Below are 18,261 nucleotides of genomic sequence, written 5' to 3' on the forward strand. Positions count from 1 at the left end.
AGCAATTATTCTTCTTTAAAATAAATACTTTCATTAAATTCGGGGTGCATTATTTAGCTAAAAAAAAAAGCTTCTTTTAGGTTAATTTGAGGCCATTTATTTTTTTCACCCCAAAAATGACATAATTAGCGGCCCAATCGAGCTAATTGAAAAGTTCTAAATGCCTAATTAGTCATTAGGGGGTGGGGGGTGGGGGTTGTCCAGAGGGTTCTGAAGCAAGTCTTGGTCTTTTTACCTTAAAATACAGATTTTCCCTAACTTTTAGGGGGGTGCGAACAAAAAACAGGCGAATTTACTCTGAAAATAGAGATGTGAGTTTGTAATTGATTTACAAATGTAATTCGAAAGGCAAAGTTGCGGTGATTTCACCTTGCGGGACCAAACTTGCACCTAGTTGAATTCCCCCCTTAGGGTCATATTTAGTATTGATCGGGTTTTAGATCTGATAACTATCATTTGTTATTGCCACTAATTGCAGCAATAAGAAATTATAGATGCCCGGATGTACTAGTGATCCCTGCCATGTATAAGAAGTGAAATTATCACAAAAGTGACAAGTTCACATCTCCTTTAGGGAGCCGAGACCTTTCAGCTCATGCGTGGTCTGCGGACCACCCATGTGTGGCAGCCATAGCCAGACGAGGAACCCTCTCCCGGTAATTTCTGCTGAAACCAGGTTTCTTTTGCCTTTTAAATAATTACCCCTTTAAAACATCTGGCAGACTCGCCGGGAACTCACAGGTGCCAGCAGGTTGCAGCTATTACATTTACGCCTCAGTGTGTGATATGATAAGTAGGGCGTGTCCTGGAATCTAGCGTTTGTATGATAAGGTACGAGTGGTCCACAGTGTCAGATTTAGTTGAGAGATCCAGGAGAATTAGAAGTAATGGTTTCCTCAAATAACACATGACGGAGGTGAATTAAATAAGGACACATTTTGCCCCATGTGCATCTTTCGTTATATATGTAAAAAGGTGAATAAGCCATGGTGTTCATGTTGAATTATGGATTGCGTTACTCCGCTGCCTCCATGAAGTATTCTCTTTTGCAAAGAGGGCTACCATTTGGTCTTAAGCGCTTGCGCAGCGCCATCCTGTCACTGTGTATGACGGCTACAGTGGAGCACGGACTTGTAGCTCCAGAGACCCTGCTGAGTAATCCTGCATATTGCCTGCATTACCTCACTACCTTCATACTTCACTGGCTGGTGCTCTGTATGTTTCGCTCAAGCTCTGCTCCATCCAGATTACCAAGTGTATAACTGTGAGTACGGCTGTACCAATAACTCCTACTACACTTCAATAAACCTCACACCTGGCTAAGTACTTGGGCTGTTTAGTATATCTGAATTCGGCAGGTGTTGCTGTTATACTCTGAATTCTACCGCCAGTAGCACACACATATCAACAGTTCATACATCTTCCCTGTGTATATAATCCCTGTAATACCTCTTTTACATCTGAAGGCTGGGTTCACACCCGGGATTATGTTGAAGTGCCCATCCCTGGTGCGACCCAGCTGAGACCCCTTTCAGACTGGTGGCCCGACCCGGCACTAATGCTGGGTCGTGACGTAATCAGCATCAGAAGTGTGGATATGACTCCTAAGAAAACAAACTTCTTAGAAGTTTTTCAAACAAACTGATATAATTAGTATTATAGTAATTTAAATTTATAAAACTATAGCGTTAGTCAGTGACGTGTGGTGAGGTCAATGGCTGAGGAGGCACACATGGAGATGGGTCTGAGTGCTCGGAGCCTGTCTCACCCCCTACTCACTGTAACTCTCCCCTCACTACACTAAGATTCAGTGTCCACTGGTTCTCCTACCTGCATCACTGTGTCTTCTCTTGCTGAGCTCCGATCTCTAAACACTCCAGTGCACTTCCTTGTCACATGACACATCCAAAGTGTTCATCAGTGCTCAAGGAACGCCCCCCCCCCATACAGAGGCATGGCTCTGGTGGCTGGACCCACCCCCAACCTTACTGCGCAGCCGTGGATCAGCCCAGGGGTAATCTGTCCTTCCCTTACTCCCACCTCCCCATTTCCTCTCTTCCCATTGCTCCCCACCAGTGACAATGGTAATTCAGCGCAGTGCTGCCTTGTCCTCAATGACCTTCTAGTAGGCATCTGCACTCTCAGGGCACTACCACCCCCCTAGGGCTCCATGTACTAAGGAGAAAAATCAGTTCCTGCTTCGCCTGCTATGATTGCAAAGCAAGAGCCTAACTTTATTAGCAACCGACCAAACAGACAGAGAGGACACTTGCTGCAGTGAGGAGAGGCAGGTGGCGGCAGCTGGAAATGACGACGCCAGCGTTGGAGTAGACAGCTGATGGTAAGTGACCTCTCTCCTTAGAAGCACCCTACATCGCTATGGCAGCACGATATTCTAGCCTGCTCTTAGCGCTAGAAGACAGAGAAGACCCTATAGCACATATTGAGAAGCGATATGTACAGGTATTTTCTCTATTTTTTTTGTTTGCCCCCTTAGTATATGGACCCAGTGGTGTCACTATGTGTGGTGACACCAGGTGCAGCAGTTTGTAGAATTTGTGCATGCCACAGGGGGCATGTCCCCATGCCAACAAAGCCATGCCCCCTTGTTTGTGACTGAGAGTCCTGCCCCCATTCTCATTGCGCTGTGGGCTTGCCCAGCACTCTGGGAGCTGCTGGGCAACCCCCAGCCGCTGCTGGCACAATGATTAATGTGTGCATGCCCATGCCATCCATCACCGCTGCTCGATGACACCATCCAGGGGGTGACACCAAAATAGCAGAGCCCACAGCCTCCTGGGAGGGGGCAGCCCTGTCGGCACTGCGGGGGGCGTGGAGCAGCTGCAGTGGGCAGTGTCAGGGGCATGAGCACACAAGCGCATAATCTGCGGGGGGGGGTGGTGCAGCTACAGTAGGAGATGCCGGGGGCGTGGAGAAGTGTTCACGTCATCTTGGCTAGGTACTCAGAAACCCCCCCTGCGTGCGCGTACGGGGATGGTGAGGCAAGGACTTGCAAAGAGAGAAGATGCATTAAAAAATGACGTTAATATGGTTTCACAACAAATGTATCCAGGCAGTTATATGATTTGGAGAATAAAGAGGATAAAAAAGATTGTATATATAATTGTGGCTAATCAGCGAGATTGTCCCATAGGAAACTGCAACATATATGGTGGTTTGTGTGACTTTATTATGGTATGTACAGGGTCCAATCACAATTTTGTTATGGGGCCCACGTTGAAGCCAGGAGAACGTTACAGCACCAGATTAACCATGTGTGATCCTATAACAATCAAAGTAATTGGGAATTAAGTGTTTACAGTAACTACTCACTTGCAAATAGGGACTAAAACTAAAGTCACAGAAATCCAAGATGTGATTTACTGTATGTACCAGATATAGAAACAATTCTCATAGCTATCAGTGTCGTAGAGCACAGAGGTTACAGAGTTAATTTCGCAAGAGTAATGTGCATTGTGTGGAATTATATGTCCTTGACACACAGCAGTGTTATGCGAAGATGACGACTGAGTCACAGTCTATGGAATTCTGGCACAGAAGATTTGGTCACCTTGGATATAGCAGTATATAGAAATGAGTGAACGGGATGGTTACAGGAATATCAGTGACTGGTACAGAGAAACCCGTATGTGTAAGATGTATAATAGAGAAGCAAATTTGTCGACCATTTCCAAAGCCAGCAAGCAGAGCTGAAGCACCACCATAATTAGGACCTCATTCAGAGGCTGTCGTTAGTTGCAAGCGGTCGCACTGAATCAGGGCGGCCGCTTGCATCCTGAACGACCGCCTCCTTGTCAATCACTAAGCTGTGGGTTTACACTCACAGCTCTAGTGACCGACATGGGCGATGGTTGCAATGGTCAAGACCATTTTGACCATCGGGGCTTACGACCAGACTCTAAGGTTGGGTCTGGGCACTCGTAAGCCCCAGGGAGCTTGCTGCTCTGATCGAGCAGGAAGCTTCCCACTTACATCAGCAATGATGTCAATGGGGCCGCCCCCAAACGGCAAGCTTTCCGGTGGGAATGCCTCCGTTTGGGCAGGCACGTCCCCTGCCCACCTCCCAAATGGGGCAAGCTGTCACTCACCATCGACAGCTCGCCCCGTCTGCTGCGAGACCCCTAGCGATGGAGCGTCCGTCGCCCGCCGGGTCTCACGCATGCACACGACGGAGCTGGCTCCATCGTGCGCATGCCCAGTGGGGCAACATCGAGTCGGTTGCGAGCGCTCAGCACTTGCGACCGACTCTGAATGACCCCCTTAGTGCTTACAGATCTGTGTGATTAGTGGAAGTCAAGTCAATAGTATATACGGATACTTTATTATGCCCATTGAGGATTTCACAAGAATCAAATACATAGGGGCATAATTGAGTGAAGGATTTTGCCTACAAAAAACTTTGCGCACCTCGTGCCAAATTTTGGATTACCGTGGGTACGAGCACTCCTGAAACCTGCGGTATCGAGTTTTTAAAAAATGGTTGCAGGTTTTTTTTTTGTGGGCAAAATCCCGTGGGAGATTTTTCTTCCCACTCAGCCTGCGAACGGCTGCTGGGGCTGTGTGGGAGCAGTGGGAGTAGGGTTAGGGGTAGTGTAGTGTATTGTGTGCAGGCAGTGGGATGAGGGTTAGGGGTTGTGTAGTGTAGTGTGTGCGGGCAGGGTTAGTGGTAGTGTAGAGTGTGCAAGGAGGGGTTGCAGGGTTAACAGAGCAGTACCTATCCTGTACCTGGTCCACAGAGGCTGTATGCCCCATATACTTCATTAAAGAGAAGTCTGAAGTAGTAAAACAGATTGCAGACTACAAAAGACTAGTTGAAAATCAAAATGGTCACAGACTCAAAATTTTGAGAGCTGGCAATGGTGGAGAATATTAAACAAAGATGTAGAATTCTACCTAAAGAAGTATAGAATTGAGCATCAACTGACTATTGCCTAAAGGACTTATACTTAAACAAGCAATTTTGGCGGCAAGCAATGCCCACAGCAGTTTATTTGAGCATTCGTTCTCCCACAGTTGCTTTAAAGGACAAAACAGAAATTGAAGCATGGTCAGGAAGAAGACCAAATGTAAAGCATCTCAGTTTTTAGAAGTACTGCCATTGTAAACCTACCAAGAGAGAGAAGAGGCAAGCTGGATTCAATGTCCATGACGTATATCATGCTTGGTTATTGCCTTAAAAGTAAAGGGTACAGACTCTGGAATCCAAGTACTAGAAAGCTTATCAAGTCAAGATATGTAATTTTCAAAGAAACTGCACAAATTAAAGATAAAATGGAACCTGAAAGTTTCACAGAGTAAGTTTGTGTCACTGGATATGCCAGCGGCTAAAAATATATCTGAACCAGAGGCTTCCACAGATAAGAAAACCACAGAGAAACTACGATAAGGAATTTGTGAATATTGTGTGCAGCAAACCTCTAGGTATCCGTGAACCAAAGTCAAGTACAGACTGATGTGTATAAAAGTTCAAACTAGGCAAAGAGACTTTGCGTAAATCAAGTTTTACAAGTGTGCAAGACATCAACAACATTGAGTGTAACAGCAGTCGTGAGTTTTTGAGGAAAGAGTCAAAAGGATTTTTCTAGCAATTGGGAATACGCAGAAGGCAAATTCCATTTTACGCCTATAATATGAGCCAGAAGTTAAACGCTGAGGTTGTCTGTGTTTGCTGTTATTTTACCAGTGGGGAGGCTTTGACATTTCATTTACGCTTGCCATACATTGAGAGCAAGTCACTGCATTATTCAGTGTTATCAATATCAACTAATGCAGACAAGATGAACCTGAATCATCTTCATTCGACTTAAAGATAGGAATTGCATTGTGCTACTGTAAGTGTCCCCCCTCCTATTTTAAATATCTGCAGTTCAACATGTTATACCGTATATACAGAGGGATAGCAGGAAAGTTGTCTCCTGGGATCGATGGTCAGGGGTGAATGTAGGATTTGCCCAAATTGGCAATGTGATATTTGAATACATTGCAAGGACGTATGATATATCGCATGCAGTTACAGAGGATGCGGGAAAGCTCTGCACCTGCGAATCCAGTATCCGCATTCCTCTGTTTTTCGCAAATAATGCCGAGAGTGTAACTGTGCATGCTCCGCTAAGCTTAAATTTACCTCCGATAAGGTGATCCGGTGAGCTCCTCGGGGTCATCTGATGACCCCGTTCTGTGACCCCAGTCTTTTGATGTATGCTGTAAATCGAGATCCTGGTTTACAGCACACATTAGATGACCGGGGTCACAGAGCAGGAGCCCGGAGATTACCGGACTGGATCACGGAGGAGCTCACCGGGCCCTGGGTGCATATAATTAGGTTTTTACTATTTTAAATAGTTTTTTTGCACTGTAATCCTCCTGTGGCTGATCACAGGCACTAGCTCCTAGCTTTGCTCAGTCACAGCAGAGCAGGAATGGGGGAAAGCCCTAATAATGCCATCTCCAGGTGGCATTATTATCACAAGGCTTTCCCCGTTACTCTTTTACAAGTCAACTTTAGTAAATCTGAGCAGATTGCATTTCTCTGTACAATTATGGGAAATGCAATCTGCTTACTAAAAATATGTGATATTTAGGGCTTGTTGGAGAATTTAGTGAATTCTCCTACAATTGCCCTTTAGTACATTTAGGTTAAACTAATATAATGTGAAAAGGGTGTGAAAACGCCCATTTTTTCTCAATATTTGTAAAACTAGTACTGATAAATATGCCCCATAGTCCCCGAGTATTTAAGGGTCCCTCTGGTCAGTTCTGTTCTGCCCAAGATCTAGCCAGATATTAATGCCGGATACACACGATAAACGATGTGCATATGCGACGATATCGTCATCGGCAGGCCAGGTGGGGGTCACGGCATCGGCAAGTGTATACACACTTGCCGATGCCGACCAGCGATGGCGGGGAGGGAGCGGGGCTCACAATATCCCCAGATAGGGCAACTTGTAAACGACCAGTTTTGTAGCATACACACTTGTCGATATTGTGAATGATATCGTTATCGTTCAAAACATCGGCAAGTGTGTACGTGGCTTAATAGGAATGATCTGCCACATCATATCCTGTTGTTCTACTGAGCACCAGAAGGTTCACAATATCATCTGAAGTGAATCTACTGTTATGCAACCAAAGAGCAGAGTAGGTTGATGATCGAACATCGTCGTGGGGAGCCACGACGATGTTCGATCATCAACCTACTCTGCTCTTTGAAACATGCTTGGGGCCCATGACATGGACAGTATGAACTATTTGATGGAACTGAAGCCTAAACATGACTCAACTGCATATAAGCCTGCCCGTATAATGAGTGCATTGCACCCTTTGCTTTCAGTATTTCTAAGCAGCCGTCCTTTTTCCCATAACTCCACTGCTACTAGTACTGAGCAGCTTCTATTTAGCATCTGATATAATGTGTGCAGAGCAGAAATCAACTGGGCTAGAGACTGAAAATGCCAGTACTGGAGGCAATGGTATATGTACAGTATAATAGGTGCAGGTTGTGTAGTGCACACAAACCTTTGAGTCAAAAGGAAGCCTGCACCGTACATCCTGTACCCTGAACAGACTCTTACCTGGACTCTTACCAGTGGCGCCATACTTCGGGCAATGACATGGTAATATAGATGGCGCTGACACAGAAAATAGCAATGACTCAGGTACTCTGCACACCAATTGCACACAGGCCCCTTTTTTGTTAAAAGACCGGAAGGCTGAATAAGCGATGGTTTAACTTTAAACTACAAGGCTGGGTGTGGGATTTTGGGGTGGTCACATGGTTTTGATAGCCTGTTAGCATGGAAGGGTGTGGTTTAGGGTCAGTTTATTTAAGTATCTCTTGCACAGGAGTAGCCCTCTCTGGGTTTGAAGGACTTAGCCCTCCCTTCATGTTTCCTGATTTCTTTTGTGTTGTTAGCTATTTATATGGTGGGAGAGAACAGCAAATCATCAGCCTGAGAGCAGGTGGTTTGTTTGGGTGCACTAATCCTCATGGAGATTCATTTGAAGTCTGAACCCTACCGGGTCGATTTTCTATGTTTGACGGTTGAGTTGGATACCCTTAGCTGTGTTACAGATCCCTGTCCACCTGCAATGCATGTGTTGTAGTTTGAATTCTTGCATTAATGAATGGGCTGTGCTGATACCTGGATATCCTTTCTCTATGCCCCATATCCTTTCTCTATGCCCCATAGAGTTTTTTTTTTCTACCAGATGTTTTTTTTATAATAAATAGCTGACCTTTATAAATGCCAATTTCTGCCTCCATGTCTTTATTTTAGAGATAACATGTGACTCACACACAAGACGTACTACAGCCGTTAGTAGGTGTATTCCCCAGACTGGAGGTGCTGTCTGTGGAATCCCACAAATACAGCCACTGTGCATCCAACCGAGTATCAGTCCCTATATACTTATGGCTTAGCTGTCTACATCTATAGGACAGTTCGGTCACCCAGAATGTACAACACTCTCCTCTGACTCTCAACAAACCATGGTTTCTATACAGGAGGATAAAGCAGAGACCATAGACTCAGGGCCTGATTCAGAGCTGGACGCTCTGACCAGAGCGCTCGCTCTGAATCAGGGCCCTCCGACCTAACATTGGAGCGGCCTCAAGGACGCTCGCATAGCTGTGGGTTACCACCCACAGCTATAGCGAGCGTCCGTCTTGACCATCGCGACCATCGGGCTTGCGATGAGACCCGGCAGTAGGGTCTCGCTGCCGCAAGCCCTGGAGTGATTTTGGCTCTATCAGAGCCAAAATCACTCCCACTGACATCACTACTGATGTCAGTGGGGCCGGACTCAGACGGTAGGCGTTCCCATGGGAACGCCTCCGTCTGGCAGCCACGCCCCCGGCACGCCCACCAAAGGGGGCATGCTGTCACTCAACATCAACAGCTCGCCCCCTTTGGTGCGAGACCCCGAGCGACGGATCCCCCGTCGCTCGCCGGGTCTCGCGCATGCGCATGAAGGAGCTCCCTCCATCGTGCGCATGCGCACTTCGGCACCATTGACCCGCTTGCGAGTGTACAGCGCTCGCGAGCAGGTCAGAATCAGACCCTCAGTACGGGTGAGGTGAAAGCCTCAGGGGATGGAAGAAGCATACTCTCCGGCTACATAGATATTCACTACAGGAAACAACTTCTGTACAGTAATATTTACCACAGACTCTCTCTCAGCTGCTCACTGCACCTTAAGGGACTTAGGGGTCTATTTATTAAGCAGTGTTAGGAGACAAGGTGAAAAGTGATAAGGTGCCAGCCAATCAGCTCCCAACTGTCATTTTTCAAACACAGCCTGTGAGATGGCAGTTGGGAACTGATTGGCTGGCACCTTATCACTTTCTTATCACTTTTTACTCTATCTCCTAACACTGCTTAGTAAATAGACCTCTTGGACTCTTGAATTTTTCATGGTTGTCACTTATTACATGGTAATTATGCAGAGCATCGTAATCTGAACTTTGCATCACCAAAATGTGTGTCCATTACTTTTATTAACTAAAAAAATATAATTGCCAACGCCAGGCTTAGAAAACCTGCGGCTCTCCTGCAATTGTGGAGACACAAGATTCAGGGCCTGATTCAGCAAGGACCGCTAATCGGCTGATTGTTGCGTTCTGCGCATGCATCGCAGCGCGCGAACCGGCCACTGTGCAGGGGCGTGCATAAATTAGCCACTGTGATTCCTTACACAGCCTGAGGACTCATAGCGTGCAATGAAGTCAGCAATTTCTGAGTAAGGTCAGGGCTTGTGCAAGTGTGCGTGAGGCTGCGATGGTACTCGATTGTACCGATGGTTTCGCAGTCTTGCTAAATATCACGGACGTGTGTAAGGTAAAGTGGGCGTCCTTATGTAGTGCTGCAACGTCATAGTGATCGCAATGGTTTAGCATACTGTCGCAGTTGAGCTGCGTGCGTAATGGCAGCTGCCATCACAATAGCGATCCGTAGTGAATCAGGCCCTCAGCATGTACGATAGACAAGTACTACCCACCTACAATGTAACCTTGCAATTGCACGCACCTACAGTATATAAAACACGTAGTTATATCCATATCCACTTTCTCATAAAGTACGCCAATTTCATGACAGTATTTATTATTGCTACTGAGAGCCCCCTACCCTATTGGCACATTGTCTTGCTACCAGAGACTCTGGCCTCCATCAATAACTAAATTGTGGCCTGTCATATAGTCTGAAGCTTCTGACGCCAAATACACCACAGCAGCCTGCAGATCCGTCACCTCAGCCAGTCTCCCAGCGGGAATCTCCGATAACCACCGTGTCACCAGTGGCTTTAATGCTTCGGTATGGATGAGTGGTGTATCCACAATCCCCCTGCGAAAAATCAAACAAAAATGAACAATTAAAACAGGAAGTTAATTTCAGAGCAGTTTTTAAACAGAGACATATAAAACTAAATCAACTTTTTTTTTTTTTGCTTTATAAAATAAATATCGATATCTGACAGAGGTGTTGTTTGGTAATTTGGACATTAGTGGTGCTGCTGTTGAATGCTAATATTTATATTGCACTCATCTATTACACACTGTATAGTCAGTCAGCCTATTGAAGAAGAGAGAAAATGAAAGATGTGGAAATTGTGGTGAAATTTCACACAAATCGAGCATAGTGCTGGAACCGGCCATTTTAGAGAGGAGCACGGCTTATCAATTCAGGGGTATGTAGTCAGCATCCCTGCGTGTGGGATGCCGATGGTCGAAACACCGGCGTTTGAATCCCGACCGCCAGCATCCCGTAGGAAAGTATCGGGGGGGTTAGGTTTAGAGTTAGGCACTAGGGGGAGGGTTAGAGTTAGGTACTAGGGGGAGGGTTAGACTTAGGGTGCAGGGAGGGGATGGTTAGGTGTAGACACTAGGGGGGAAGGTTAGGTTTAGGCACCGGGGAGGGAGAGTTAAGGTAGGGACAGGGGGAGGGTTAGGGCACTTACCTTAAGGGAGTTGGGATTCTCACTGTCGGGATGCCGCTGTCGGTATTCTGACCGGCGGCATCCCGACCGCCGTGATCCCATACCTAACCCAATTCAGGAATAGTGTCACAGAGGACTGGTCACCTAGAAACAGCTGAACTGACTGAGGAGGTCTATTTACTAAGCAGTGTTAGGAGACAGAGTGAGAAGTGATAAGGTGCCAGCCAATCAGCTCCCAACTGTCATTTTTCAAACACAGCCTGTGAGATGGCAGTTGGGAGCTGATTGGCTGGCACCTTATCACTTTTCACTCTGTCTCCTAACACTGCTTAGTAAATAGACCCCTCTGAGTTGTTTGCTCTGCAAACACAAACAGATCTTGTGATATTTAGCAGCTGCGTATACATCTCTGAACCTGCATGAGCAACTTTGAGTAGCTATGGGCGATGCAGCCAGTAGAACCGTTCGGCAGCTTATGAATTTGTTAGCACGGAGGCATTGCCTGACTAATATTCATGAGGTCTGGCTTATATTCATGAGGTACTGATTCCTAATAGAGCTGTTATGCATGAAGAAATCCGCAAAGGGCAGCTCTCCCGATAAGAGCTGTCCCCAGAAGTCCCACTGGCGTCCTTCTGCACATGCTCCACGGGGGACACTGGGAGGGATCCGCTTGGATTACTCTCAGGTCAGAATGCCATTAGAGAGCCCATAGGGTAATGCCATTTGAAGATAGCGTTGCCCACCGGCTGCAAGCTGTGAAAAGCTTTGCTTTCCGAAGCTTAGTGCATATGAGAAATGGTGTTAAACCACCAAAAACTGAATTTTCGTGGGTTTGACCGCATAATAGAGGATAGTGCATCCCGCCCCAGAGGGAACAGTAAGTGACCAAATGGGGTCACATCTATTCAATCACGTACTACATTCTGTAGCTCATGTCCAATCACTGCCTTCTATATGTGGTAAATATTTCTCATGTCGATCCACCGCTATTGGTAGAACATCCTTTTTTTTTACACTGGTCATTGTTCTGCTAAAAATCCTCTATTGCTTTCTCTACATTTTCTATTGCTATAATATCCTTATAATAATTTACTGTATAACTAGTAAAGGGACCTGGCATAAGTCGGATCACGTCAGTCTACCTTGCCCCCTGCTCTATCCAGCCGGAGTACTGCAACTGCTCATTTTCTTTCCCCCACCCACCCCCGTTCTGTCCGTCAAAATAAACAGCACACAGTATTTGATAGAAAAACTGTAATTACTAAGAAATAACACTAAAAGATGATCTTTTGTGGGGAAAGACTGTGGAATGAATTTTACTGTGACCAGTACAGGTAATTCATAACATAACATAACATTACATGGAGAATGAACAAGACATTTTCTTGAAGACAATACACTATAACAGCAAAGAGAAACTACAACTGTGAAAACTTAAGACAAAGCGCCACCCTACTGTCACTCAGTACAACTTCTCAATCAATACTGAGCCTGTAAACTGTTGCTATACTCCCAACAAAAAAAAGAACTCTTATCCAGTAGTTACGATACTTGCTGCAGAGTATCTTTCTCTAAATTATAACAATGTCCTGTGCGCATTTGTAGCAAATATTTCTGCTTTACACAACACTAATTGTAATCATAATGTAATTTGCTTCCTCAACACTTGCCACAGGGTCTGATTCAGAGCCGGACGCTATTTGCGCTCGCTCGTCCAGAAAAAGGGGCTGGCTATTTAAATTGACCGTTCGCTCTTTGCGGTCTGTTGACGCCTCTATGTCTGAAAGAGCGAACAAAACATTTTTTGTAAAAAACGCCCCCTGGCCGCTCGCATCATACGTCATCTCCGCTATTTATTAGATTAATCGAGTACATCGAAAGGCGTATGAACTGCTCGCTATTCTTGTGGTAGCATTTTCCTACCACCATCATGCGAGCAGTTCAGGCTAAAAGACAACCAAGTGACGTGGTCGATGACGCTGCTTTGTTAATTATGCACACCCATTAAACGCCCGTTTTGTCCGTTTGGCACGCCTGTGTTCGGATCTCCACTCCCCGTTTTCAAGCACCTTCCCCTGTTACCACCCACAAACGCCTCACTCTGTCACTCAAATTAGCAGACATTCGCTATATTGCGAGCACACGATTTCTGACCACACTGACTGGTTCGCGCATGCGTACTAAAACCCTTACGCATGCGCAGATGTGCGAACATCGCTCGGAACGAACGAGCGGCCGCTTACGAGCGGCTCTGAATCAGGCCCACAGTTCCAAAGATGTTCTATGGATGCTGCTAGAAGACAGCTTTGAGGCGTTGTTATTGCCTAATGAAGAGGAGGGAGCCTAAATCAAGCAGTGTACAATAAATTTGCCCAAATGACTAAAAAAAACAGCAGAGTGTCCCTGTCCCAAAGCAACAGAAACATAGTGTTTAATCAAGTTTCTGCCTAACTATGGCCACAGGGAGTCACATCGCATCACTAAGCCACAAACCCCTGCAGTCTTGACAACCTCAATTAAAACAATGATTTCCCATTAAAATGTACAAATGAGAACTGGACACAATAAACTCAAACACTTCAATTTCGCCGGCTTGCCTGAACGTTACTGACAGTGATTGTCGATATTCCTTCCCCGGCATCATATTTGTGTTATGTGCAATGTGTCATTTCTGTAGCCCCAGAACAAATACATTTACATAACTCTGCTGATGCCGAAATTCCATTTAACTTCTTATAGATGACAGTAACTAAAATCTGAACTGCCAATTGTAGTTCATTAGCGTGGCAAGGACGCTTTCCAAATGTTAATAAAAATTCCAACATGCTGATAAATTAGCGCTTCTAAGGAGTATGTGACACCCTGGTTAACGTATTCAACCTCAATTATAATTCCCTTCAGCACCCTGTTATCTGGAACTTTCGCTGGCAATCAGAGGTGCTGTTTTTCAGCGGCCAATTTTCTAGATAATGTAGCTTATCAACACAGTGGGTAAACTTGCCAATGAAATCAGGCAGCATTGAACCACATGAGCGCTAATTGCTAAGGGATTTTTTTTTTTTTTTATGCATATTTACAGCCTGTCATTTCAAAGAAATCAGTGGTCCATTGAGGGACCCGGTTATCTGGGAGAAGTGACGCTTGCAAATGAAAATTAGCAAACAAAGCAGTGACAAATATGAAATGAACAAATATATTAAGAAATGGGGAGAGGGAGAAAAAAAAACACATTTTTTTTTTCTTCTCTACTTGGTCATCATCTTGATTTTCATTAAGACGACTGCCACGCAACAGTGCTCTCAAACGAGGCAGATATGCAATTCTGTTCTGGTTTCGTGGCAGCTGGCGAAATTCACCTTGAAAATACGATCCGGTTTACCGGGAGAACCCGTGTACGTTCCTTAAAGGTTACGGCTGGGTATTCTCTTCCATGGATTTTAATACAATTTAATTATTGAAGAACATGACATTCAGTATGAAGAAGTGTGTTATTTATTCATGTTGGGTTTACTGCATGTGACATCCATTCTCTGCTAAATTTAAGGGAAAAATGTATTTAAAAAAAAATAAAGGATTTGTAATAATTGAAGTTAAACGTAAATGTGGGTTATTAAATACCTGGGGTATGGTGGACGAAAAAACTGTGCCTCGATAGGAGTGGGGGGGAATTAAATATATTTAGGAGCCTGTGTGATGCCATTGGTACTGGAGCCTTGGTAAGTAATATTTAGCATTTATGAATTCTACCCAAATCTGAATTTACAGTTTTGTCACGAATTCACTTTGATTCCCAATGGTTATATTCCCAGAATTCAAACTCATGCTACAACTAAATAGTAATAATAATAATAATAATAATAATAATAATAATATAAACTAAATTATAATAAGAGAGTGGCATACAGTGATGGGGAGTTGGTGAAAGGAAGAGGCAGAGGGTCACGGGGAGAGGCTGTGGGTGATGGGGAGAGGCAGAGGGTGATGGGTCATGATGGTGGATGGCGCCAACCAGCTGAGTAAGCCTCCTCTTATGCAGGCTGGCCGGCACACGAAGCCAGGAATCTATGCCTATAGATGCAGATCCTGGCCTTGCCACTCCCAGGAAAACGGGTCAGTCTACGAACCCGCACCACCCCATAAATGCCTCTGCCTGTCAAACAGGCAGAGGCATACGGAGGCCTGTGTGATCACGCAGAACCCGTTGTACACATGTGCAGAATGGTTCCTACGCACACGCAGATTCCCGATAATCGTGACTCTGCGATCAGCAGTGCACTTGCATGCATTGCTGTATCAGGCCCAATGTCCATAATTAATACTTTTATAAACCAAAAAAAGATTTCCTATTTTTTTTTTTAATTAAATAAATTATTCCACATGGAGAAAAAACGCACCCATTGTCCCCACAGAGAAAAAACACACACATTGGCCCCCACAGGGGTAAAAACACACCCATTGTCCCCACAGAGAAAAAACACACACATTGGCCCCCACAGGGGTAAAAACACACACATTGGCCCCCACAGGAGGAAAAAACACACACATTTGCCCCAACAGGGGGAAAAAACACACACATTTGCCCCCACAGGAGGAAAAAACACACACAATGGCCCCCACAGGAGGAAAAAACACACACATTGGCCCATACAGGGGGGAAAAACACACACATTGATTTGATGATTGCCCCCACAGGTGAACAAAATAAAACAAACATTGATTAATTTTCATTCCCCCAGCCCCTTACAGAAGACTAAGTGACCTCACAGGCTGGGCTGTTACAGACAGCTGCAGAGCTAATTGCAGGAGGCCAGACTCCAGCCGAATGAATGCCTCCAGTTGCTCCAGAAAGTCCAGACAGGGTGTGTGCCTCCCTCCAGAGAGTCCAGGCAGACCAGTGAGTGCCTCCCTCCAGAGAGTCCAAACCCGACCAGTGTACTGGTACTTGGTCCCATTTCCTCCCTCAACTGGGCCCTCAGCACCCCATTACCATCCTCAGGCCCAGCATCTTATCACTGTGCTCATCCGTTCAGCCCTCAGCACCTTAGGACTGTCCTCAGCACCTCATCCTTATTCCCACATCACCTCAGTCCCTCAAAACCATCCTCAGCCCCTCCACACCGCCCTCTTCCCCTGATCACCTTCTTCAGCCACTCATCACCTTCCTTAAGTCCTCATCACCGTCCTTAGATCCTCATCACCGTCCTCAGCCCCTCATCACGTTCCTCAGTCCCTCATCATCATCCTCAGCCCTTCATCACCTCAGCCAGATCCTCAACCCCTCATCACCTCAGCCCTCATCACATCCTCAGCCCCTTATCACCTCACCCCCTACCTCAACTCAGCCCCTCATCACCTTCCTCAGTCCCTCATCACCGTCCTCATCCCATCATCTCAGCTCTGTCCTCAGGGCCTGATTCAGACCCGCTCACTAGGATGCATTTGCACGCAGCCAGATCAGGAAGAGTTCGCTCGCTGCGTATAGACAACCCGGCTGAATGAGTGACAGGAGAAGCTATTTGTGGGTGGTGACAGGGGCTGGCCACTAGAAACGGGGGAGTGGAGGAGCATCTTAACGCCGTTTCAGAGGCGTGCATAATTAAGAGGCAGTGTCATAGTACACGTCACTTGGCTGAATTTTACACTGAACCGCTCGCAGTAGGGTATGGTCAACCACAAGAGCTGCGTTCGCTACCGATGGTATTCAATGTTACCGATGGTTGCATACATTCCTGGAGATGACGTGCGCAAGTGGGCATCTTAAGACAGGCCGGTGGGCATCTGCCTACACAATGCGATCGCACACTAAAACATAATGGACGTGCTAATGCCTTGCCATGCGACCGCCTGCCTTGCCGAATTTGCATATGCATCTAGCAAGTGGGTCTGAATCGAGCCCTCAGTCCCTTATCATCTCAACCCTCATCGCCCTCATTACCTCAGCCCCTAATCACCTTAGCCCCATCCTCTCATCACCGCCCTCATTCCCTCAGCTGCACAACCTGCCTCAGTGTTAGTGAGACTCACTTGCTGTGCACAGGTGGGGATGTCTTTCGGCGACATGACCTATGATGTTACGCCGCCGCATTTCCGTCTGTATGGTCAAACCCAGCCTTGGTCACATGTGAGCCATCGGGAATAGCCCAGCGCTGCCCAGGACAGGCTACAAGGACGTGGCACAGTGGGCATGGGTTCCCACTGTTGTGGACACACAGCGCCCACTATGGGCCTTGAGCCAGCCCTGCCAGTGTGTCTAAAACACACACTCCTAGAGAATGGTAAATAACAGCATGAGTTAAAAGGTTTTTTTGGACTTCCACAAGACACGCTGGGTAAGCCATGCAGCAAGGTAATATCTCCTGAAGGTGGGTATGCCCAGGCCTCCGCCCAAGTATAATTGTACTCTGCCCGGGCACTTGGTTCAATGACAGCAGCAGGCTTTCCCAGAATGATGATTAACATTGCTCCGTTAACGTCTTACCCTCTGGATCTTCCTATCAGTGGATTGGACAGATTTGTGTACAGAGGACCTGATTCAGAGCCGTTCGCTAAGTCGCGATCGCTCGCTGCCGGGCGATTGTTGCTCAGTGCGCATGCATATAATTCGCAGCACGCGTGCGCAAGCCAGTCTCAGCGGTGGGGAATCGTGCGCTTGTAGTACACAGACTTCCCGCTACTTTGAGTGACAGATAGTGCCGTTTGTGGGTGGTAACAGGGGAAGGTGCTTGTAAACGGGGGAGTGGTGTTGCGGACACAGGAGTGTCAGGCCGGCAAAACGCCGTTTAAAGGGCGTGCATAATTAGCAAAGTAGCGTCAATGTACACGTCACCTGCATGTTATTCAGCCAGCACTGATCTCAGTGCTTGCGGCGGGGTAAGGCAACCTCAAGGGCTGCGAGCAGCTCCGATGGCTTTCGATGTTACCGATTAATCCTACTATCCCAGGAGATGACGTGTGTTGCGAGTGGAAAGGGGGCGTCTTTATACACTAGCGAGCGCACAGTGCCGTAGCTCACTAATACATAGAGGGCGTCTTTATCCCACGCAGTGCGAGCGTGGAATTTGAATATCCGGCCCCTTTTTGCCAGCGATCGGCCGCATCTTGCGAGCAGGTCTGAATGAGCTCCAGTGTGCAGACCAGCAGCATTCGGTTACCCCGCATTTGTTGAGAGTATGAGTGCCCTCGTAACAGGAGCTTTGGGCTGAAAGTCTGCGAATAGCAGGAAAATATAGCTTATAAGTGGCAAGTTCATAAGGCTAAATTATACCTAAGCACAAAGCACCTGTGTACCCTAGCCCGAGGGGT

General features: G+C 46.4%; 1 protein-coding gene across 1 annotated transcript in view; it reads right to left on the reverse strand.

Moving 5' to 3' along the window:
* Positions 1–10,168: 10,168 nt before the first annotated feature.
* Positions 10,169–18,261, reverse strand: part of LOC148522964 (uncharacterized) — a 90,854-nt gene continuing 82,761 nt past the window's right edge. The window contains exon 11 of the mRNA XM_088473438.1: positions 10,169–10,364. Coding sequence (XP_088329564.1) covers positions 10,169–10,364 — 196 coding nt within the window. The remainder of the gene's footprint in view (positions 10,365–18,261) is intronic.

This window comes from Taudactylus pleione, unplaced genomic scaffold (assembly GCF_031769625.1).
Source record: "Taudactylus pleione unplaced genomic scaffold, aTauple2 ptg000135l, whole genome shotgun sequence".
Taxonomy (NCBI): domain Eukaryota; kingdom Metazoa; phylum Chordata; class Amphibia; order Anura; family Myobatrachidae; genus Taudactylus; species Taudactylus pleione.